General features: G+C 36.9%; 1 protein-coding gene across 8 annotated transcripts in view; it reads left to right on the top strand.

Moving 5' to 3' along the window:
* The window catches only part of CADPS2 (calcium dependent secretion activator 2), a 572,739-nt gene that overhangs the window by 232,166 nt on the left and 314,045 nt on the right, over positions 1 to 26,528 (top strand). For all 8 annotated transcript variants that reach the window (XM_028846226.2, XM_015134824.3, XM_077997218.1 and 5 more), the window contains exon 4: positions 20,591 to 20,671. In XM_028846226.2, coding sequence (XP_028702059.1) covers positions 20,591 to 20,671 — 81 coding nt within the window. The remainder of the gene's footprint in view (positions 1 to 20,590; positions 20,672 to 26,528) is intronic.

The raw sequence follows: 26,528 nt of genomic DNA, 5'->3' as shown, positions 1-26,528 counted from the left end.
TATATGTGTTCACTTTTTTGGTAAATAAATGTATCATAATGTAAATCAGACGAATTTAATTTTACTAAAATGAATTTGAGTCTCTGGTAGTATTGCTTCTGCTCTCACAAATTTTTAAATTGTCAGTGTAATTTTAACATATTCCTAACAAATTATAGGCTTTATTAGTGTTGCTCCATTTGGCTGTGCATTATTTTGTTTCTTACCTTTGGCTTACATGTGGCAGAGTTACATAAGAATATTCTAAAATGAGGTCTCTTCTAAAATGTTTTGTTGAATTTGTCTTTTCTTTCTCCAGAATCTCCCTAGATAATGAATATAGGTTACCTTTAGACATTCCTGCATTTATTTTTAGATTTTTCTCTTTATCTAGTTCTACTCTATGGAAATTAGAAAGTTATCCCAACTTTTCCACTTTTTAAAAATAAGAGAACACAGCTTTACAAAGAGATCGCATCTTTGTGGTAGTAATACTAAAAAGAAAGTATTTTTGCTAAAGTACTTCAAAGTCTATTCTCAACTACTAATAAATAAGAAAGGATTATATGGGTGTACTGTTTCAAGCATCATAAGCAACTGTATCTTTATTTTTCATGGTCGTTTAATGAAAATAGTCTAACAAATTTAAAATTATATATTTGATATATATTTTTTCTTTTATTTATTCAAAAATGTTCATTGGCCAGGCGTGGTGGCTCACACCTGTAATCTCAGCACTTTGGGAGGCTGAGGTGGGTGGGTCACTTGAGGTTGGGAGTTCCAGACCAGCCTGGCCAACATGGTGAAACCCGTCTCTACTAAAAATACAAAAAAATTGTCTGGGCATGATGGCACGCACATGTAATCCCAGCTACTTGGGAGGCTGAGGCAATTCGCTGAACCCAGGAGGCAGAGGTTACAGTGAGCCACAATCACACCACTGCAGCCTGAACTGGACTGCAGTGAGACTGCAGTGGGCTGGACAAAGCGAGACTCTCTCAAAACAAAAAAAAAAAGTCATTGAATACCTAAGAAAACTGTCAGTTACTAGGTTAAGCAGTGAAAATACATAAATGACAAAGTTTGATTCCTTCCCTCAAGGCATTTATATGTGGTCAGTAGACAGATGTATAAAATGGTATAGTTGTATAAATGGTATAGATGTATAAATCATATAGATGTATGAAATGTAATGGTGTAGTTGATCAGTACATTACTGGGGGTATGTATACTGTACAGCAGGAGCACATGGGTGGCAGTATCTTCATTTTTATTGGATAATTGGCATGGATTTCTTTAGTGCTCTCCAACTTTATATACACATTAGAACGAACAGAAGAGCTTTAATACTTGGGCCTCCCTGCAGACTAAGTGAAATGGTCTGCGGAGGTCAGGCCTAATACCTCTTTTTAATAATTTTCCCATGTAATGCTGATGCACAGTGAGAATTGAGGACCCCTGGCCTGACATCCCATCTGAGGACTTTGTCCTGTGGTCACATCTAATGTAGGCGAAGCTGGGAACAGTCTAGCTGGGTGCCAGGAAATAGAGTTGGTTTGGGAGTGTGGAAACCCAATTCTTTCTTGGACATTTAATTGACGTTTAACAAAGGTTTTAAGAAAACAGTAATTCTGAGTTTTGGATGATGAACACAAAATTAACCATCAGGGAGAAAACAGCTTTAACAACGGCATGAGGAGCATGAAAGGGAGGTATGGTGTGTGTTGCTGGAGTACTAGAAGAGGCTAAAGAGTTAAGAAAGGATTTGAATACTTATGACCTTATACACTAAATCAAAGAGCTTGGAATTTACTTTATGGTAGAGAACAGTGTTAGGATATAAGCAAAGGAATGACTGGAACAAATTGAGGGTCTGGAAAGCCACTTCTCTGTGATGTGAAGAATGAATTGCAGGTGGCCTCACCCTACTGTGGGCATGGGCCAGTGTTGTTTAAAATGAACAGGAACTACATATTAATCCTTCAAGTAATCTCTCCAGGCACCACTCATTGTCCTGCTGTAGATCTTTTGCTTGTGGGCCTGGTTTTACCTCTGTGTTGCCTATGAAGTTCTTAGGCTTCTGGACTTCATCTAGGAGACTGTTTTTGCATCCTCTTGGGTTGGCACTCTGTATTGTCCTTTGGAATTCCACTCTGCTCCCACACTTGAGAACTGTGGCCTGGGTCAAAACACTGAACCACCTGCTCTCCTCTAAAGGGACGAGATAAAAGTATAGGAATTTCTGGCAGCATCTAGGGATCGTCAATGTTTACCTAATGGAGCTTTTATATTAAGCATAGTATGATGTGGCTTCTCTGATTAGGGTATTTTTGTTTTAACACAGTGCCCGTTCTAGTCAGGCACTTTTCTAGGCTCTTGGTATACGATAATCCCTCTTCTTGTGAAGTAACATTGTTTTGGTGGGTTGGGGAGAGGGGATCAAGAGTTCTGTTTTGTGTATGCTGAAGTCAAATATTGATTGTCCATGTCGAGACTGCAGGTGATGGCTGGTTATAGAAGTCTGGAATTTTAATATGCTTAAATTTTAATTTTAACAGATTTGGGAATCATTTAGGTAACATTGGTATTTTAAACCATGGGACATCTTCAGAACTCTTTGGGAGAGTCTAGAGCTCAAGGAGAAAAGGAGCCCAGGACAGAGTTCTGTGGACACAAGAATTTAGAGGTTGTACAAAAGGGAAAGAAACAGGGGTGAGAGAAGAACTAGAGAGTTGGGCATCAGGGAATCCAAGATAAGCCATTTCAAGGAGGAGAAAGCTAATGTCTGTGCCACCTGCTGCCAAGTCTGGTAAGATGACAATGAAGTAACCTTTGGATTTGTCAAGTTGGAAAACACTATTGACTTTGATAAGGGCAGACTCCTTGGACAGTTGAGAGCAAACCTGATTAGAGTGGGTTTAGAGAAGAACCAAGGAGATAAGGAAATAGTTAACAGGAAGAGCTTCAGGAAATCAGCCAGTAACAAAGAATATCGTATATCCAGTAAATTCCTTCTATACAGTATATTGAATCATTTATTTAAAAAAAATTTATTTGACACTATATGCCAGGCTCACAGCATTAGATTTTGTTTTTAATTGTTTATTTGTTCTGATCAGCACAGCTTCTCATTTTTCATATAAAGCTTTTTTTTTAAGCATTTTGAAAAGGCTGTGGCAAAAGTGGTTATGTATACTCACAAAAGAGTATCAGTGATATTTAATGCTTTTTGTCGATTAATATCTTCTTGGTTCAAAATATCTTAAATTATCTTTGCTTTAGACTAGAAAAAAAGTTAAATGCTTCCATTTTCCCTAATCACCTTAGATAGAGCAGGGCCAAGTGATGTTATCTTAGCAGAATATTACTTATGTAATAGATGACAATGATTACTTCTAGCTTTTTGTTACAAACTGGCAGAAAGACTTCTATTATTACTAGTAAATGTCTAAAATGATTTCATTGCCTATGTGCAAAGTATTTTCATGATTCTGATATATAATGAACAAGGCTCAAATATCAGTCTGTGAACCATGGTCAAAAGTTTGTGTACTCTCTGTATACATGGTCAGATACAAAGCAATAGGATTTGAAAAAGATAGATAGGGTCACTACCTTGTAGAGTTTGAGAATTTAGAAGATATTGGGATTTTGCACTTAGTTAGATCCACTGAAAAAACCTACAGTAATAAAGAACAAGTTCACTGTGCTTACTGTGAATATCACTGCTGCTTGCTACTCACACTTTTTTAGGTAGATCAACTCCTCGTTTCACACTGTGTCACTTAAACCCATGGTAAACTGATGGATATGAAACTTCTGAAATTCAGTAGATTTAAATGTCACTTTCTTTTTCATCCAATACCTAGTTCTTCCATTAATGTCATATTCACCCTTCTGACTCATAATCTCAAGCCCTTCCTTTTTTATTGCCTTTCCAACTGAATTACTCCATACTGCTGGTTCCTCTGTAATACTGCATTATCTGCTGCTCTTGTCTTATTTCATAGCCATTGCCATAGCTGGAGACTTCATTGTTTCACATATGGAGCATGACAGTAATCTCTTACCTACTTCCTCTTTCCAATCCTACATATTTTTGTTTTTAGATAAACATCATTGAAACACCTTCCTGATCTCATCATGACCGAACTTTGAATATAGGAAAAAAAAAATGAAATTCAGACTCCTTTGTTAAGCTTTCAGCAGTTGTGGTGTTCAGTGTGGCCCCATCTGCATTTCAGCTGTTCCTTCCCATGTAACAGTTATGGCCTGTGTTCTAGATAAAGTGAATTACTGCCTGTTCTTAGTTCACACCATGTATTTTCTTGGATTTTAATTTTACCTCATGTTATTCTCTTCATTTGGAATTCCTACTTCTCCATTCCACGACCCATGAGAAATTCTGCCTCCTTCAGAAAGTCTTCCTGCCCCTGTGTCTGTTCACTTTTATTATACTGGGTGAGAGAAAAAATGTATGAAGAGCTTACAGTTCCCCCATTATAACCCAAAAGGCTGTCATATTGTACTTTGCATCGTAGATATTTGCATATACCTCTTTTTCTGCATTTTAACAACTTAAACATCAAATAAATATTAATCCTTGTACTGTTGTAATGTTATTTGTGTTTCCTATTGTTGGACACTTGCATATAGTAAATGAAAGAATGAAAGATGAGGATGAAACATGGCTCTGAGGTTCAAATGAGATAATGTTTACAAAAAATTTAGGACAGTTTCTGGTATGCAAGTGCTGTATAAATTGAACTCTTATTAGTTATGTTGAAACTCGAGTTCAGATCTGCTCTGGGAAAGGTCTAGAAAAGTGAGTGTCTTTGTTACTTTACTTAATGGTAAGCTCCTTTTATCCCAGCATTATTTTACTATTAACGTGAATACAGATTCAACTATTTTATTGAGATAAGTATAGTTAGTAAATAATTATTTTAAAATAATAGCTCATTCCTTTTTTCCAGAAGATGAAATGTTAATACCAAATGAAATACTAAAGATATTTCATGATATGCAAAAATTTGCCACATTATTGCTGTTGTTTTATATACATACATATATGTATATATACGTATCTTCATATATATATATAAATATATGGAATTTACCTTGTGGTAGAGTATATGTGTGTGTGTGTATTATATATACATATATATACACACACTTAGAGAATATATATGCATATTTCCTAGGCTGTAGAAGTCCCATGGTTTTTATGTCTGAGGTTAAACTTCTTATGTTCTTGCCTTTGAACATTTTGATCCATTATTTAATATAGTTTAGTTCAGTTCACATACGATAATTTTATATCTAATTAACTCATTCATCTTTTCCCTGTTTTAAGTTTTCAAAGGGAAATGTGGTTTGGGAAATGCATTTTTAAGACTCTTAGAACTGTTCTACAAGAATCCATGGTAAACTGCTATTTCTGAGTCAGATTTTTTAATGCATAATTTAGAAGGTAGCTATAAGAGAGTTCTTTAAAGGCTTTGTATCTAGCAAACAGAATGCCACCTGATTATTTCATACATAACTTCACACAGGGAATGTGTTGTTTTTGAGAGTTTGGGAATGACTTCATTTCCTTATGTTCTTTTTGTTGTATGAAATTACAAAAAGAACATTAGTTACCTTGTAGTCGTTAGCTAATTCTCAATGATTAAGGAAAAAGACTGGTTTTTATTTTTGTTTTTGAGGGGGTTGCTTCTTGGAAAATGGGTCAACAGAGAGGGGATATCAGAGTCCAAGAACCTTTCAAATACAGGTGAAATTATTCTGTTTTGGAATAAAATTAAGACAAGTTGTTCACTATTAGAGGTGAATTTGTGTTATTTCTATCATTAGGGTAAGGTGAAATACATAAAGGTCATAAATACCTGAAAAGTTCCACAGTAAGACAACTATGAAGGCTGTGTCATCATCAGCTATTACCTGCTTTGTTGTTAAGTAATTGGTTTATCGTCTTCCAAGAAGATTTGGAGATTGACCTGGGCAATGAAGGGAGTGAAAAAAGGGATCCCAGTCAAGAGAAATACATGATTCAGAAAATGTAACATGTTTGGTCAATAATGAATAAATCTGTATGTGTAGATAATGCAATTATCCAAGAGGCTAGAAAAGTAGATTGTTATAAAATGTGGGAAGTCCCGAATGTTTGGCTAAAGTGTATGGTGGTGTTTGGTCGTCATTCTCTCTTATTCATAGTCTTATATTTCTTTCTTTCTTTCTTTCTTTCTTTTTTTTTTTTTTTTTTTTTTTGAGACGGAGTCTACCTCTGTTGCCCAGGCTGGAGTGCAGTGGCGCCGTCTTGGCTCACTGCAACCTCCGCCACGTGCCTTAGCCCCTGGAGTAGATGGGATTACAGTCGTGAGCTACCACACCTGGTTAATTTTTCATTTTTAATAGAGAGGGGTTTTGCCATGTTGCCCAAGCTGGTCTCCAACTCCTGGCCTCAAGCGATCTACCCACCTCGGCCTCCTAAAGTGCTGGGATTATAGGCATAAGCTACCGTACCAAGCCCGTGGTTGTATATTCTTACTCATTTGCTTCCTCCCTCACTGTTTTCATCCTCCCTTTCCCTCCTTCCTCCTCCCTCTCCCTCCTCCTCTCCTTTTTCTCCCTCTCCTTCCTCCCTCTGTTCTCTTCCCTGTACCCCCTTGGAAATTTTCACCTAATCAAGGGTAATGAGAATCATATGCAGAAATAGGGGAACCATATTGAAGAATGGGTGATAAAATCAGTTCAGTTTTAGTTTGAGGTCGTTGTGAGATGCCTGAAAGCAAAGGCCTGGCCTTCAGTTGGAAGTGCAAAGCTGGAACTCAAGGAGAGAGGCCCAACTGTGTGCTGACGTATAACATTACATTGAGAAATTACTGCAGACACTGAGGCCTAGAACAGCTGAGGACAGAGCTCATGTGTTTGTGGGCTGAGAGTGTAGGGAGCCAGCAAGGAAAACAGCAGAAATGATCACAGTCAGTTGCGTAGAGTTATGCTCTATCTTTTTTGTAAATAATTTTTTATTCAAGTGATGGTGGAGGATTGACACTTATTGATAAGGTAAATTAATTTGCTAATACTTAATAAAGCTTTTGACCAATGTTTTGAGGCCAAGATGCAAAATATATGCATATTTGGCATTTCCAAATGAAATACTGGGCTGCTAGATGTGGTAAGCAAGAAAGTGTTAGGAAGAGTGTTCTTTTGGAATCAGCATTAGATTTGTACTGATTATTTATTGTAATGTATTGTCTGTAAATCACTAGATTTACAGATGATATAAATACAGTGGACCAGCTAGGAATTAATCTCAGGGAGGACACCAAATTTACATAACATCATAAACCCTAGTCTACTTATATTTTCACAATAAAGGATAAAGATAAATATTATAAGAAAATAACAATGCAATTCATTCGAAAAGAGTATGACATAATTGGTGTGGGGACTAAGAGAAAAAACTAATTGTTTTTTTTCAGTAGGAGAAGGAAGAGTGCAATTAACTAGGATTAACATATACAAAGACATCATTATGGAAAAACACAGTTATTAATCCCCCTTTTCAGTGATTGACAATATTAATATTAGGACATTTATCTTGGTTCTAGAAAACAGCTTTATTAGAGAGGGCAATGATGCTAAACAGTGCTGTGAAAAACATTTTTAAAAGATATTTTTTCTTTAAGATATAAGTAAATTTAATGAATTCAAGTTTTTGATGTTCATAGTTTTTAAAGTACTAGAAGAGCAATATAATAAGTTGTAAAACAGAAAAAAAGCTGTTGGGTGAAACTTAGTGAAGTTATTTTATGCTATATTTAACATTTTCTTAATTGTAGGATAGTTGGCTTCCAGCACAGGCTTCCGGTTCTCCCTAGGACTTCTGCAAAGGGAGATTTGCTGATCTTGAAGACCTTCCTATTTCCCAGAGCCGCTCCCATGCAACAGGAGAGTAACTGGGCGAGGAGAGCCTAGGGCTTGATATTTGTAAGGCAAGATTAATAGACTATTACAATAGGTCATTAATTTCTTTCTCTCTTTTTTTTTTTTTTTTTTTTTTTTGAGGTGGAGTCTCACTGTGACTCCCAGGCTGGAGTGCAGTAGTGCGACGTAGACTCACTGCAACCTCTGCCTCCTGGGTTCAAGCAATTCTCCTGCCTCAGCCTCTGGAGTAGCTAGTTACAGGCACCTTCCACCATGCCTGGCTAGTTTTTGTATTTTTAGTAGAGATGGGGTTTCACCATGTTGGCCAGGCTGGTCTCGAACTCCTGACCTCAAGTGATCCACCTGCCTCAGCTTCCCAAAGTGCTGGGATTACAGGCGTGAGCCACCATGGCTGGCCTCAATTTCTCCATTTTTAATATTTCTATCTTTGCAAATCCATCCTGATGCTGTCAGTCCAGAAAAACATTTTTCTCATGATTGAACACCCATAATGATAATCTGTTTTACTTACTATTTTTACTTTTTTTAATATAAAATATGAACTCCTGGAGAGCCACAACTTTAGTAGTTACTGAAAATCCTGCAACAGGGTATGCTGTACTGTTGGCATAGAAAACATGTATGTAGAATTAATAAAATCATGCCATGCAGGTTAACATTATTAAGACCTTATACTTTAGTGTTCCTTTACAAAGAATTCAGAAAATCTGTAAGTGTAAGTCTGAAGATGTGTGGGACTGAGGTGACTGTTTTCCCTGGTTTATGTATCGAAAGTCATATGGCCTCTCCTAGAATGAAATAATAGAGGCTTTCATACAGAAGATTCATGGTTCTTTATCTCTTTTCAATTAATCACCCTTTTGAGAACCTGAAATAAGCTATGAAATTCAAATAATTCCCCAAGGGAAAAAATATGCATCTCTACAAAATTTTGCTCACAATTTCAATAGTTTTACAGAATTCCAAAGGTCCAATTCAAGAATTCCCTAACCTAGAGAATTCTGAATGTGGAAACAGTAATCCCTTTGTAATGAACAGGAGGAAAATAAAAGCATATTTTCTGTACTAAATATTTGTCAAATATTTTGATAATTGAAGTGACAAAATTATCTGTATAATAGAAACTAGAAGCATTGCAGATAATGAAGATACATTAGGGATCTGTTATGATCAAGGATGAATGACCCTTTTAAAAAGACCTGTAAAATATTATCTGCCAGGAAAGGACATCTGTGAGGAAAGTCATCTAAAGTTGAAATCAGAAGTTAAAAGAAAATGACATTGAAAGGTGAAATTGCTGTGGTAGAGTGAAGCGTTACCTCTGACCTCTATTACAAACCCCAGAGTTCACATATTCTTACTTTATTTATCTCACAGCCTAAATCCAGCACTAGAATTTAGTGGGTCAACAATATATTTTTTAATTTTTAAATTTTTTTTTATTTTTTAGGGAACAGCATGGAAACATTTTAAATTATAGTGCCCTAGATCTAAATTTTGTCCATTCAGGCTTTTATTTAATTTTTCTCCCCTTCCCTTCTCTCTCTCTCTCTCTCTCTCTCTCTCTCTCTCTGTCTCTCTATGTGTGTGGGTGTGGGTGTGGGTGTGCATGCACAACCACTTATTTAAATTCTACTGATGGTTCAGTAAAGAAAGATAATTATTTTCACTGTGACAGAGTTTGCAGCCATACTGGCAAATTGAAATAGTGCTTGAAGTGGCTAGAGAAACACTGTAATGTACACGCACACCCAAAGAAAGAGAGGGGGTGCAGAAGAGGGAAAGGGAGAGAAAGACCTGGTCAGGGACTCATAATACCTGAAAATCCCTGCATACTGGTCTGCCTAGGTCTCAACTATGTGGTTCTAGGTTTCGCTCTACATGACTCCAGGTGGATTGGATGTGGACTGTGAGGGAGAGAGATGTCCAAGATGACATGTAGGTTTTGGGCCTGAGCAACTGGTAGAGAGGCATGCCATTTATCACATGGCATTACTCAGGAATGATTGGGGTAGGAAGCTGAAAATCAAGATTCTATTCTGCGCTTGTTAATTTCAGTGTGCCTTGTCTTCACATAAGCTGAAACTCAAGTGGGCAATGGGAAATGTAAGTCTGGAACTCCTGCAAGAGGTTCGTGCTATAGATAAACACTTGGAAGGTCAGAGACTAGATGCTGCTTATGATCATAGGCTTTGAGGAGAGCATCCAGGCAGTGAATATTTAGACTGAGAAAAAGTCAGAGTCCCCAGACCTGAAGTCTCCAATGTTTATGAGTGCTCAAGAGACCACATCTCCAGTTTCCTAATGACAATGAAAAGAAAATCGTATTTGGCTTAGTATAATTTATTTTGAAGTATTTTGTAAAATGGAGTACATCATTATTAAAGCTAACCGACTGGGGACTGACTGGAGGGAGGTGGGTGTGGGTATAAAAGGGCATCATGAGGATTCATTGTGGTGTTAGAACTGTGGAGTGTCTTGATGGTGGTTATTCGTGGACCTATGTAAGTAATAAATTGTGGACAGCTGAACGCACACACAAAGGAGCACAAAACTGAGGAAATGTGAATTAGATGGGTGATTACATCGCCAAAGTCGGGATCCTGGTTATGATAGAATACTGTAGTTTTATAAGGTGCCTTCATTAGGGAAAACTGGGAAAAGCGTATAATGGATATTTTTCTACTTTTTACAAGTATATGTAAATCAAAATTGCCTCCATTGAAGAAGTCTGCCTTTAGGAAAATGCTCATAACAATTATATAAAGTTTCAGTTAAATAAATTATGTTGAAAATAAGTTAAAAAAAACTCAAAACTCAAAAGAAAACATGCAACATTAAACTAAGATTCTCACATGTAAAAAAGAAAGTTAACCAACTAATTTACCCCCTTCAATTCTAACATTACATAAAATGAGGATAACTGATTAAATTTTTATCCATTGCCTTCATTAGCTTTTTCTTTTTTTGGTAAATATGTTGCTTGGAAGTATGCTTTTCCAATTTCACAAAATGACACCAGCATTCACTGAAGTTAGTACCCTTTGGCCTCTGAAAATTTAAGTTTATGAAGAGAAGGCTACTAAAAGACTAGGACTTAGGGTTCAAAGTGGCAGACTAGAGGATCTAGTGTGCACTGCTCTCATGGAGAGGAAACAGTGACGAGTAAACATGGACTCTCTAAGTGGATCATCTAAGAAACCACGTCAGGATGCATCAAGGGAGCAATGGGACGTGGAGAACACAGAAGATCGAAGCTGGGCAGCCACCTGCCTGGGGCCAGCATGGAGCCAGGAGAAGCTCCTCAACACAGGGAAAGAATTAGTGAGTGAGAGTCCTCGGGGGATCCATACTTCCCATAGTGACCTGTGCAATCCTGGGAATGTGAAAACCGCATGATTCCCTTGGGCCTCTAGACTGATACAGAAAGGTACCCAGAGTTTTTGCAGAGGCAACACTCAAGTCCATGGGGACCCCCACAGGCCTTGACTCTGGAGCAGCCTGGTTGGTACCAGGTGCCATGGCCCTGACGGAGGCTTCAGTCATGGTGCTGGAGATGGTCAGATTGCTCTACTCCTTCTTTACAGAAAACCTGCTAAACCCCTGTGGTTTAGCAGAGCTTTGTGTTCCCCCAGGGAGCACTTGGGTGGTGGATTGGGTGACTCCACTCATCCTGCTCGTAACTGGATAGGATTCAACTTCACCCGGCTCCTAACTTGGGCAGAGCCACAAGCAGGGGGTGGGGAGGACACCCTCCCTCTCAGGATACTGAAAAGGGTGAGATCCCTGGGCTCTCAGGACGTCGGGGGAGCAGGGCATGCCTCCGTCTGAAGGCCTTTCCGGGAAGGGTATAGCCTGTCTGCCAGCCACAGTCTCTGCCTTAGGGAGCTCTGTAGACCAGAACACCTAAGAAAGAAAATGTGAACGTGGTGCCAGTGATCAAAAGGGGCTCCTCCAAGGCCTACAAGCAGACCTGGTGAGGTTGTCAGCTCTCTCTCCCCTGACCACAGAGTACTACTGTGCGTATGCCAAAATACAAAAGAGCTACATGGCTGAGTAAGAGGCTATCTGCTGGCCACCACTCTTAAGGAGCACCTACTGGATTACGGCCCAAATGAAGCACCAAAAATATTATGGCAGCATACAGCACCTGTGAAACCTAAGGCAAAAATCTAGACATAAATAAAGATTATGTACAGAGCCTTGGCTCTCTGCATGCACCCAGAAATGGAGCCAACTGACTATACTCAACTTATGTCACAGTTAAAGTAACATCAGCCCTCACACATGAAAAAGAATCAGTGCAAGAAATGCTGGCAATTCAAAAAGGCAGAGTGTCTCTTTATGCTGAAACAAACACATTAACCCATCAGCAATAGTTCTTAACCAGATTGTAATGACTCTAGTGGACAGACAGAGAATTCAGAATCTGGGTGGCAGCAAAGCTTACCAAGATCCAGGAAAAAGTTGAAACCCAATCCAAGTCATTCAAGGAATTTCGTAAAACAGCCCAAGAACTAAAAGACAAAATAGCCGTTTTAAAGAAGGAATCAACTGAACTTTTTCAATTGAAGGATTTGCTTCCAGAATTTCATAATAGGCCAGGCACAGTGGCTCATGCTTATAATCCCAGCACTTAGGGAGATCAAGGCAAGAGTTCGAGGTCCATGAGTTTGACATCAAGGACCTCAAGGCCCATGAGTTTGAGGTCAGCCTCCCATTCTCTACAAATATTGTTTATGTGTGGTGGTGCGCAGTTATAGTCCCAACTACTTGGGAGGCTGAGGTAAGAGGATCACTTGAATCAGGGAGGTGCAGGCTGCAGTGAGCTGTGATCATGCCACTGCTCTCTAACCTTGGCCACAGAGTGAGATCCTGTCTCAGGAAAACAAACAAACAAACAAACAAACAAAATTTCGTAATGCAGTCAGAAGCGTTACAACAGAATAGTGCAAACTGAGGAAGGAATCTCAGAGCTTAACGACCAGTTCTTCAAGTCAACTTTGTCAGACAAAAAAATAAATAAATAAACAATTAAAAAAAAAACTGTTGAGAAACATGAGTTTATATGAAGACACCAAATCTACAACTCATTGGCATTCCTGACAGAGGAAAGAGAGTAAGCAACTTGGAAAACATTTGAGGATATAGTCCATGGAAAATTCCCCCATCTCACTAGAGAGTTGGACATACTAATTTAAGAAATACAGAGAATTCTGACAAGATAGTATACAAGATGACCAACCCCAAGGCACATAGCCGTCAGATTCACCAAGTTCAACAACAAAAACAAATCTTAAAGACAGGCGAAGTGTGGTGTCTTACACCTGTAATCCCAGCACTTTGGGATGCCCAGGAAGGCAGATCACATGAGGTCAGGAGTTCAAGACCAGCCTGGTCAACATGGTGAAACCTTGTCTTTACTAAAAATACAAAAATTAGCTTGGCATGGTGATGTGTACCTGTAATCCCAGCTACTTAGGAAGCTGATGCAGGAGAAATGCTTGAACCTGGGAGGTGGAGGTTGCAGTGAGCTGACATTGCACCACTGCACTCTAGCCTGGGCAACAGAGTTAGACTCCATCTCAGAAAAAAAAAAAAAAAAAAAAAAGACACCTCTGGTGGAAACCTTACGAGCCAGAAGAGGATAGGGGCCTGTTTTCAGCTTTCTTAAAGAAAAGAAATTCAAACCAATAAATTCATATCCTGCCAAACTAAGCTTCCTAAGTGAAGGAGAAATAAAATACTTCTCAGATAAGCAAGTACTAAAGGAATTCATTAACACTAGACTACCCTCACAAGAGGTCCTTAAGGGAGTGCTAAACATGGAAATGAAACACCAAAACCTGCTACCACAAAAACATACTTAAGCACACAGCCCACAGACAACATAAGGCATTTACACAGTAAAGTCTACAAAACAACCAGCTAACAAAATAACAGGATCAAAATCTCACATATCAATACTATCCCTGAATGTAAATGGTCTCAAAACCCCAGTTAAATGGCATAGAGCAGCAAGCTAGTTAAAAAAGACAAGAACCAACTGTCTGTTGTCTTCAAGAGAGTCACCTCATGTGTAATAATACCACAGGCTCAAAGTAAAGAGGCAGAGAAAGATCTATCATGCAAATGGAAAACAAACAAACAAACAAAAATGTAAAAGCTGCTATTCTCATATCAGATAGAATAGATTTTAAACCAATACCAATCAGGAAGGACAAAGAAGGGCGTTACAAAATGAAAAAGGGTTCAATTCAACAGGAAGACTTAACTATCCTAAATATATACACACCCAACACTGGAGCACAAAGACTCATAAAACAGGTTCTTCTTGACCTGTGAAAAAATTTGGTCACATATTAATAGTCAGAGGCTTCAACACCCCACTGACAGCATTAGATCATTCAGGCAGAAAACTATCAAATTCCAGAATTAAACTCAACACTTGACCAATTGGACCTAATAGACATCTACAGAATACTCTACCTAACAATCACAGAATATACATTCTTCTCATCTGCACACAGAACATATTCTAAGATTGACACATGCTTGGTGATAACACAAGTCTCAATTCAAAAAATTGAAATACTACCAAGTACTCTTTTGGACCACAAGGCAATAAAAGTGGAAATCAATACCAAGAAGATCTCTCAGACCTACATAAAACATGGAAATTAAACAACTTTCTCCTCAGTAAATCCTGGGTGAACAATGAGATTAAGACAGAAATCAAAAACTTGCTTAAAAGTAAGGAAAATAGAGACAGAACTAACGAAAATCTTTGGGATGCAGCTAAAGCAGTGTTAAAAGGAAAGTTTACAGTGCTAAACACCTTCATCAAGAAGTTAGAAATATTTCAAATTAACGACCTAACATTACACATGGAGGAACTACGAAAACATCCAACCCCAAAGCTAGCAGAAGAAATAACTAAAATCAGCAAAGAACTGAATGAAATTGAGATGCAAAAGTTCATGCAAAAAATTAATGAAACTAAGAGTTGGTTTTTTGAAATCATAAACAGGATTGATAGACTGCTAGCTAGATTAACAAAAGAAAAAGGATCCAAACAAGTGTAACCAGAAATGACAAAGATGGCATTACAGAAGATCTCAAAGAAATATTAAAAAAAAAGATCCTCAGAGACAATTTTGAAAACCTTTGTATATGCAGAATAGAAAATCTGGAGGAAATGCATAAATTACTGGAAACACACAACCTCCCGAGATTGAACCAGGCAGGAAGTGAAAACCTGAACAGACCAATAACAAATGCTGAAATTGAATCAGTAATTTAAAAATTGCAAACCAAAAAGAGCCCTGGAACGGTAGCTTCATAGCTCAGCATTCATAGCTGAATTCTACCAGATGTACAAAGAAGAACTGATACCAATCCTCCTGAAGCTGTTTTTTAAAAATCTTCCTTAACTTATTCTACAAAGCCAGCATCATCCTGATACTAAAATCTGGAAGAGACACAATGAAATAAGAAATCTGTAGACCAGTGTCCCTAATGAATACAGTCACAAAACTCCTCAGTACAATACTAGCAAACAGAATCCAGCTGCATAGCAAAAAGTTAATTCACCACAATCAAGCAGTATTCCTGGGATGCAAGGTTGGCTCAACATAAGCAAATCAATAAATATGATTCACCTCATAAACAGAACCAAAATTAAAAACCACATAATGTCAATAGATGCAGAAAAAGCCTTCAATGAAGTCCAATTTTCCTTTATGATAAAAACCCTCAACAGGCTAGGCATTGAAGAAACGTATCATAAAAATAAGAGCCATCTATGGCAAACACACAGCCAGTATCATACTGGATCCAGAAAAGCTGGAATTATTCCCCTTGAGAACTGGAACATGACAAGAATGCCCACTCACATCACTCCTGTTCAACATAGTACTAGAAGCCTAGCCAGAGAAATCAGGCAATAGAAAGAAATAAAAGGTGTCCATATAGGAAAAGAGGATGTAAAATTATCTTTCTTTGTTAATGATATTCTATATATAGAAAACCCTAAAGACTGCCAAAAGGCTTCTTGAACTGATAAATGACCTCAGTAAAGTTTCAAAGTACAAAATCAACATACAAAAATCAATGCCATTTCTATACACCAGTAAAATTCTAGCTGAGAGCCAAATCAAGAACACAATCCCATTTACAATAGACAAACACACCAAACAAAAAACCCTAGGAATACATCTAACCAAGGAGGTGAAAGCTCTCTATAGGCAGAGCTACACAATACTGCTTAGAAAATGACAAATATAACAAATAAGTGGGAAAATATTCCATATTCATGGAATGGAAAAATCAGTATCATTAAAATGATCATACTGCCCAAAGCAATTTATAGAATCAGTGCTCTCCCTATCAAAATAGCAACACGATTTTTCACAGAGTTAGAAAAATCTATTCTAAAATTCACATGGAACCTAAAAGCCCAAATAGGCAAAACAATCCTAAGCAAAAAGAGAAAAGCCAGAGACATCACACTACCGAACTTCAAAGTATACTATAAAGCTAAAGTAACCAAAACAGCATCATACTAGTACAAACACAGACACATAGACAAATGGAACAGCATAGATAACTCAGAAATGCGCACCTACAACTATCTGATCTTTGATAAAATCAACAAAAATAAGCAATGGGGAAAGGACTCCCTCTTCAATAAATGGTGCTGGAATAACTGGCTAGCCATATGTAAAGACTGAAATTAGACCCCTACCTTTCATCATATACAAAAATTAACTCAGGGTGGATTAAAGACTTAAATGTAAGACTTCAAAGTATAAAAATTCTAAAAGAAATACTACAAAATACCCTTCTTGACATCAGCTTTGGCAAATAACTTATGGCTAAGTCGACAAAAGCAATTGCAATGAAAACAAAAATTGACAAGTGGGACCTAATTAATCTAAAGAGATTGTGCACAGCAAAAGAAATAACCAACGGTCAACCCACAGCCTACAGAATGGGAGAGAATATTTGCGAACTATGCATCTGACAAAGATCTAATATACAGATATTTACAAGGAACTTAAGCAAAATCAATCCAATTAAAAAATGGGCAAAGGACATGGTCAGACACTTCTCAAAAGATGTACAATGGCCAAAAAACATGAGCAAATGCTTAACATCACTAATCATCAGAGAAATGCAAATGAAAGCCACAATGAGATAGATACCATCTCACAGCAGTCAGAATGGCTATTATCAAAAAGTCAAAAAAAAAAAAAAAAAAAAAAAAACCAACAGATGCTGGTGAGGCTGCAGAGAAAAGCAATGTTTATATTCTGTGGGTGGTAATCCAAATTACTTTAGCCACTGTGGAAAGTAGTTTAAAGATTTCTCAAAGAAGTTAAAACACAACTACTGTTACACCTAGAAATCCTACTACTGGGTATGTACCCAAAGAAAAATAACTCGTTCTATCAAAAGGACACTTGCACCCATATGGTCATTGACACACTAATGACAATAGCAAAGACCTGGTATTAATATAGGTGTCCATTAATAGTGGGTTGGATAAAGAAAATATTATATAGATACATAAAATATTTTATAATATAAATATCTATATATACACATACACATATATACCATGGATTATTATACAACCCTAAAAAAGAATGAAATAATATTCTTTGTAGCAATGTGGATGCAGCTGGAAGCCATTATCCTAAGCAAATTAACACCTGAACATAAAACCAAACACCACACATTCTCACATGTAAATAAAAGCTAAACATTGAATGCACGTAGATACAAAGATGGGATTAGTACACTGGGGAATGATTGACCAAGGGAAATGTGAGCTGAAAAACTACCTATGGGATACTATGCTCACCACCTGGGTAATGGGGCTATCTGTATCCCCAACCTCAACAACAACATGTAGTATACCCATGTAACAACCCTGCATGTGTACCCCCTTGAATCTGAAATTAAAAAAAAAGACAATGTAGTGCCCCAATGCTCTACATTGTTTTTTGTTTGTTTGTTTGTTTTTTGCTTCCTTTTTTTTCAGACAAATGTGATCAAGCCACTAATATTTTTTTAAAGACAGACCAAGTGCGGTGGCCCATGCCTGTAATTCCAGCACTTAGGAAGGCAGAGGCAGGAGGGTCACTTGAGCCCAGGAGTTCAAGACAAGCCTGGGCAACATAGCGAGAACTCCATCTCCACAAAAAGAAAAAAAATATGTAGTTGTAAATTGTCTTTTACAAACAAAACTACCAAAATTTAGAAATAACTCAAACAATTTCACTTACAATTAAGTAAGTGCTGTTAATCTATAGATATAAATACAAAAAGATGATAGTGTTTCTAGTGAAGTTTGAAAAACTATGGCCTTTTGTTTTAAGATATTAAATGCTATTTTTGTTGGAGCTGTGAGAAAAAATATAATTCCTTTATATGCAAGTAACTTTTTTATTTCTTTTGAAGAAATATGTATCAGCATTTAAGTAAAGACCATAATATATTTCATATTACATTTAGTGCATTTGAGGTATTGTTATAGTTTCAGTGTTCTTATGGTTTAATTTTTAGGAGCTTGGAATGAGAGATTTCAGTTAACCTGGAACATGTACTTATTACATATTACTTTTCTTCATAATTACATTAGGTTTTTTGTTTTTTTTTTTGTTTTTTTTTTTGAGACGGAGTTTGGTTCTTGTTGCCCAGGCTGGAGTACAATGGTGTGGTCTCCGCTCACTGCAACCTGAATGTCCAGGGTTCAAGTGATTCTCCTGCCTCAGCCTCCCAAGTAGCTAGGATTACAGATGTGTGCCACCACACCAGGCTAATTTTTTTGTATTTTTATTAGAGACAGGGTTTCACCGTGTTGGCCAGGCTGGTCTTGAACTCCTAACTTCAAGTAATCCACCCGCCTCGGCCTCCCAAAGTGCTGGGATTACAGGCATGAGCTACCGTACCTGGCCAATTACATTAGTTTTTAATTTGAATCATTTTGGTTTTAGACACAGTGAAGAGAAACTTGTTTCTGTTCGATTTTGAATCATATTCATCAACTAAAATTAAGTTTATTAGTTCTATGAGATGACATAGAAAGAAACTCCTTTATAACAACGACTTATTTTAAGAAAATCTTGCCTGTTTTTTTAACTTATTTTAAAATGAAATTGGTTTTTTAAAAATCAACTTGGAAACATATTTTAGACAGATAATCTCAGGCCTTTTGTGTATTTTTTCCCAAGAGAAAATTAACATGCATATCCTCAATTTAACATTTTGTGTATATCTATAAAGAGAATAAGAAGACTTTCTTCTGTCTCTCTGACCTATTGTTTGTGCTGGAGATAGAGTGATCTTTCCAAAGCTTATGTCTGATCATATCACTCCTCCACTTTAAACCTTTCAAGGAAGTCTCCTTGTTGTAGGAACTAACTCCAGATTCCCTAATGTGGCTTATGAAGAGTAACTTATGAAGTTGCCCTGCTTCTCTCTCCAGTCCTGTCCCTCACTCTGCCTCTTCTGGTATCTCATTCCAAAAGAACCACTGTGTGTGTCCAGTTTTACCTCCTCACCTCCAGACTTTTGGTTTTCTCTTGTAGAAACATCTTCCTCTTTTTTTTTTTTTTTTTGACTCTTCATATAAATTGCCTTATCACCATCGTGTTAATCTGGTTTGTTTCTACTCATGTTTTTGAGGACTTTCTTATTTGAGGATGTTTTTAAAAATGTAACCTCGTCAATTTGTTGTTCTTCAGGAAAGGGACAAGTAAACCGTATTCTCCTTGGTGTTTAATGTTATTCTCAATCGAATCTTTAGATGGTCCTTTACTAAAGTGTATTGTGCGGTTCAGGCTTCTTCGTGATGAGAGTGCAAAAGGAGAAAAAACTAAAGTCAAGAGAAAATTAACACTTAACCTCCTCACTTTAACATTTTTATAAAGGAACTAATAAATATTGAGTGAATGGGTGAAAAGGTATGAGCAAAGTTAAAATAAGTTATAGAAAAAGTTAAGGATTAGTTCATAAAGTGAAAATAATTTTCCATGTAAATGGGAGATTTCTTAAAAATAAAAAAAGATGAGAGCACACTTTTCTTGTTTTCAGTCAAATTTAGAACAGGAGAATGGATTTCTAATATGCTGCCAATCCTTAAAAGAATGGAAGGGTTTCTTGGCAGTATTAGTCTATTGGTATTAGAATGAGGAGTATATGAAGACTTAAGTGGTAGAAAGTTAGTCAATCAAAGAGTACTTTTATAGTTTAGTACTAATACAAACGTATTATTAAAACAAAGGGAATGTTTTAAAATACAAAGAAAGAAGTGAAACATTACTCAGCATCTCGTCCTCCAGAAATACATGGTGAGAACTTGAAAGAACAAAACAAGAGGTTCATATATCTGGAACTATTTAGGACTGACCTAATGATCAAGAAATCCAATTTCCTGATTTTGTGGTTTTGTGAATAAAACCACAATGAGAAACTACCCAATAAATTTATCTAGTCTGCCAATCTAATTAAACAGCCTCCTGTATTCTCTTTGTAATAGATATCTGATACAGTCTATTAAACATTTTTGAGTCATTTCATCTTTGCCTTGGTCTGTGGGTCACTGCTATTAAGTAATCACAATATGTGTAACTTCTGTTTTGTTTTTAAGCTGGATAATGCAGACGAACAAGCAGCCCAGATCAGAAGGGAACTTGATGGCCGGCTGCAATTGGCAGATAAAATGGCAAAGGTAAATTATTAACTTGGACATACTGTACCCCGTTCCTTTCTTTACATAGATTTCTGTGAGCTGAAAAATTGTTTTGTATAGGTTAAAAAAAGCCAGCATAATTTTAACATTTTCTTCTCTACACATAGACCGCTTAATCCCAAATATCTGAATGCATGTTATCTAGAGGGAACATATTATTCACTTTACATATTCATCCTTAATATGTGAACTGTTTAATTTTAATGATAACTTTTATAGACTTTTCTTGAAGCAATGCATGAGTTTCTCAAACTGCCAGATCTAGAAGAGTTTTAATGTTGTACTAAGCAAAATATATCCAGGGAGAAAAAACTCCTCCCCACAAAATCATATAATACATTCCTAAGTATACAGCGGAGTTATTGGCACATAGTGGTTCCAACTGATATTTAATTGAATGACTAAATGCATGAAAAAATATAATTTTAAGTATCTAGTATACAATCTGGCAGATAAAGTGTATTTGATACAAGAAATTCATCATATTGTAGTTATTTGTATGATCACTGTGTATCATGAATAGAAATAGATTTCAGACAAAAGCCACGAGTTTTTTCTAGTACTTAAGGTTTTTAGAGAGACTGGAACTTAATTGTCTAAATCATTCTTTAGTGAATTTATTGATTAACTTACTTCAGTAGTATGAAAATTTTAGTTCTTTTCAATGGACTTGCAATTATAGTGCTGTTGATTGCTTTGAGCATAAGATTCTTTCCCTTTCCTTTCTGTTTAGCAAAAACTTCCAATATTTGATGGATAGTCTCTCTATCTCTCTCTCATAATATGTATACAATAAACTGCACACATCTTCATTTTACAGTTTAATGAATGTTTATGCATACACCTTGTGTAGCCACCTCCCAAATCAAGATAGTAAACTCTTCCAGCATTCAAGAAGTTATATCCCATACTAATTTTAACAATTATTTTTGTAATTCTGCAAAGAAAATTTGTATTTGTAAATATTAATATATGTTTTTAAAATGCTGGTACTGTTTAAACGTATATTAAAAAGTAAAGGAAAGGTTGAGAAATTAGAGAGAAACAATAAAATGAGAAAAATTGAGAGAAATTGTATAACAAGAATAACAGTAAGTTGTAAGAACCAAGCTGGAATTAGATCACGAGGAACAATCCCTAAATGAATGAAGATACAGTGTGCTATAAATTAGGGGCCAAAGAGTTACATTTGCACAGAGGGCAGTGGTTGAAAGGATAACATGCCTTATTTTTGTCCTCTGGGTTTCTAGGAAGGTTGTATACTTGTATATAGATTTTACCTGAGACTGGACACATTGTCATATGCAATGCTTTAGAATAAAGTTTAAGTGATTTTCTGGAGAGTTATGGGACTGGAAGAAAAGCCTCAGACATATTCTCAGGTTCATACTGAGAAGAAGGCACGTTCATAAACGCCTGGGCTGAGTCAGAAGAAAGGGTTAGTGATGAACACACAAAGGCTTCTTCTTGAGAAAACCCTGATGGTTTCATCAGAGATGTTGATAGAGTGGAAAACGCATGGAGAAAGAAGGAAAGCCCATGGGTTTGGAAGGCAAAATATACCTCTAAAAATAGGATACCTTTTGATGAAAATATTGACATAGCAGATTGAGCGGGTTTAATTGCTTTCCACTTCAAGTTCACCAAAGTGAAGCCATCTTAATGAAATATTTTTAAGGCTAATAATTGACTGACCTTGTTGAATTATATTCTGACAATAATCCTACAAACCTTGTAAGGGCAGATGATATCATGAAGTTAATTTCATAGAAGAGGAAATTGAGGCTTAGAAAAGATTATTTATTTCACCATGATTACATAACAAATAAGTGGCTGAGCCAGACCTCAAATCCTGGCCTTGCCTCCAGAGCCTCAGCTCGCTCTCTTACATCCTGCTGCCTCTGCAATCTGATAATTCCAGAAGTGTGGTTGATAAATAGCTATTAGTTGGCATTCAGGAACACCCCCTTCTGTATTTCACAGAACAACACAATATAATAACAATAAAACTACAGGGCAAAATCTCTGTTTCAAGAGGGATGTTGGCTTTAATACTTTAGCCAAGAGGTGATTAGGAAGTAGTGAACAAAATGTGTACAGGGCCAGAAAGACCTGTGACCAAATTCATGATTGCTGTTTTCTAAACATAATAGTAGGCACGATACTTAACACTTTCGAGCCTCATTTTTTCTATCCACAAATTAATTGAACACCAACTATACAGCCAGGTGCTGTCTTAGTTACTTGGGATACATTGGGATAAAATGAGACAAAAATATTTCTGCCAGGCCCTGGTGGAACTTACATTTTATTTGCGATAACCCCACAATAAGCAGTGAACATGCCATGTAACTGAATTATGGAAGGTGATCATTGTTACTTAGGAAATAGATCAGAAAAAGCGGGATGGGGAATGTAAGAGGGAGATGTGGGTGGTTACAGTTTTCAGTCAAGTGGTCAGGGCAGGCCAATTCTTGATAGTACAGTCCTTCCAGATACTCAGGCCAAAAAACTTGGAATCATCTTTGACCTCTTTTTCTCATACCTCATGCAACTTATCAGGAAATCCTTTTATCTCTACCTTCACAGTATTTCCAGAATGTGACAGTTGCTGCCATCCTCCCCCTTCTAGTGTGGTCCAGTCATCTTTGTCTCTTGTCTCAATCATTGTTCTGTCCTTTTAGTCGGTCTCCTGGATTCTACCCCTGTCCCCATTAACACAACAGCCAGCAATGTTCTGCACTAAATCTGTGATGATTCCCTATGTTGCTGAGAAAAAAAGAAAAGTTCTTAAAATGGCCTTCAAAGTCCTGTGTGATCTGTTCTTTGTTACCCCTCTGACTTTATCCTGCACTAAACTCTTGCCCTTGCTCAATCCACTTTGGCTACGGTGGCCTCCTTGCCTTTCCTTGCCACAGGGCCTTGGCCCTGACTCTTCACCTGCAGCGAACATCCACTGACATTTACATGGCTTGCTCCCTGCTGTAGTCAGGTTTTCCAGAGAGACAGAACCAATGGGAGATTATATCTATATTTTCATATATCTAGACAAATATCTAGGTACATATAATAAATATGTATATAATATTTAAAGTAGATGTTATGCATACATACATGTTATATGTGTGTGTGCGTGTGTGTATATATATATATATATACATGTGTGGGGGGGGAGGGCAGGGAGAGAGAGAGAGATTGATGGTGTTCAAGGAATTGGCTTCCACAGCTGTGGGCACTGGCAAGTCCAGAATCCATAGGACAAGTAGGCAGGCTGGAAATTCAGGTGAGGGTTGATGTTACAGTCTTAAGTCTGAAATCTGTAGGGCAGACTGGCAGGCGAGAAACTGTGTTTTAGTCTTGAGGCAAAATTGCTGCTTCTTTAGGAAACCTTCACCTTTGGTCATAAGTCCTTTAACTGAGTGAATGAGACCTACCTATAGATGTAGGAGGGTGATCTGATTTATTGAATCTACTGATTGTAAATGTTATTAACATCTAAAGAATATCTTGATAGCAACACTTAAATTCATATTTGACCCAACAACTGGGCACCATAGCCTAGCCAGATTGACAAACAAAATTAATCATCATACTTCCTCATCCACTTTTAGCTCAAAGGGTATCATCTCCTCATTGAGACCTTCCCCAACCACCCCATTTAAAACTGCAACCCTTCTCACCACTCACTCTGTGTTCCTTCTAGACTTTTTCTCCATGTCACTTACCACTTTCTACCATAAGAAATTATTTCCTTGTTTACTAAGTGTATCACCTCACAGCAAAATACAGGTTTCATGGCAGCAGAGGACTTTGTCCATTATCTTCATGGTTCTGTCCAGGAGCCTGGAGTAGAACACATAGCAGACCCTCAGGGAATGTCTATCGAATGACTGAGTCTTACGTGCTGGCATATTTGTGAGAAAGCTGGAGCTGTGAAGAATTCTTGAATTATTTGTAGACTCCCTCCCTTTTCTCCCACTCATTTGAATTGAAAGGAAGAGAGAATACCAATATGGTAACGATAACTGAATCTGCTCTAATTTGTAGCAAAAACATTTAAACACTTCAACGATTTAGTTAGGTTTGAAACCAGCTACACAAGCAGTAGTTCACTTGATGCCATGATGCTGAGATTAGAACCTAAAATTAATATGGGGCATGGGAAGCAGCAGAGATCAGCTTAGAGAAACTATCCTAGGGTATGAAATCCAGATGTCGTCTAGTGGAAGGTTAACAGCACTTAAGAAAAAGTGATTATATTTGAATCATGAGAAAACCTTTTAAATAAACAAATATTGTTTTTGGGTATACCATGTATTAAGACCACTAGTGACCTATGCTGTACAGAGGACCTAATTAGAACACATAGCTTATAAGAGTGACTCACAGTTAGACAACTAGGAAATAACCCTATTTCTGATTCAATTTTAGTTTAAAAGAACGAATATGAAATGTGTATTTGTCTGATACACAATTAGTTTTGTTGTTTGCCAGTGAGGGACAACACAAGCAGGCTAAATAGAGTTGATGAAATATTATCAATAAACCTCAAAGTTTTAAAACAGAATTTTGAGCTTTCTCAGAGAAAAAATTCAAGTATAATCTAGTCCCTGAAAAATTTGGAAATACGGATAAAAGAGCCAATTTTGGAGATGCCTGCTTTTCTCCTGTTTGACAGATGATAGTTAATGAAATGTTTATAGTTAAAGCTAAATACAAATAGTTTTTTTTCTTGTGCTAATGCTAGTTTTTCCATAACATGTTGAAAATTTGAAAGCAAAGCATTAGTATATCAGCACTTTCAGATATGTGACATACTCACCTTTTTATTTGTTAAACTATACTTTTTGAGGATAAAATTATGACATTCATACAAATATAAAATGGACACACAATAGAGATTTTATTCAATGCATAATTAATAAGCAAACAAGTTAGATATTAAAACCAGAGCAAAGAGCATGTGAGAAACTAGGTGTTTGGGGGCATTACTAAGATAAGATTAATGGGCTTAATTAAAAATTGGTTAATTTGTAATACAGATTTAAACTGAACCTTTGGGTTATATTATTCACCAAACATTATTTGCACCTCTTTCAGACACAGTTTTACAAGGTAACGTGTAACTTTATTGTCTGGAACCTTGAATCAATAATAAATAATAAGGTGAACTAAGATCTTTTCCCCAAATGATCATTGGATAGCCTTCACCTCCATATGACATTGAAAGGATCTGCCCGCTCATTGCTTTGCCTTATTTCTCAGTTTTGGATGCTTTTTCTGACAGCCTTAAAGTTAGTCCAAAAACATAAAATATGTTTTTTATGGATCATTTTGCTTTTTTCCCCTCTCTTTGCTTATCTGAAAAATTATTCTAAAGACAATTCCTTCCCTCCCCCACCCCACTAAAGGAAACCCAGGTATTCTATAGCTGGGTGGTTGCCTGTTTTTTTAAGGATACAAATTTGCTATTTTGGAATGTTGCTTCAAACTGTAGAGAAGTTTTAAAAGGATACTTAAGAACCTTCTTTGGGAAAGTTAATTTTTAATGTAGATATTTAATCTGTCTGTGACATTATGCAATTTTAATTTTGATTATATGTAAATTATTTTAAAAAGAAATATGTGAAGGTTATATTGGGGGAAAAGAAAAACAGGTGGCCTGCGACTCTGGGACTGATCTGTGAAGTGGTGCCAGATGTTCCTTCCCATCCCATGAACGAACTGGTGCAAGTGAGTCAGACTAGATGCAGGTTGACGAGCACGCTGGATGCTTTCCAGTTGTACTAGTAATGCAGATTTCTTAGGTTAGATTTTGAATGATGTCAAGGGAGAA

This window comes from Macaca mulatta, chromosome 3 (assembly GCF_049350105.2).
Source record: "Macaca mulatta isolate MMU2019108-1 chromosome 3, T2T-MMU8v2.0, whole genome shotgun sequence".
Classification (NCBI taxonomy): Eukaryota; Metazoa; Chordata; class Mammalia; order Primates; family Cercopithecidae; genus Macaca; species Macaca mulatta.
The sequence above is the reverse complement of the archived record's forward strand: the minus strand, read 5'-3'. Positions and strand labels throughout refer to the sequence as shown.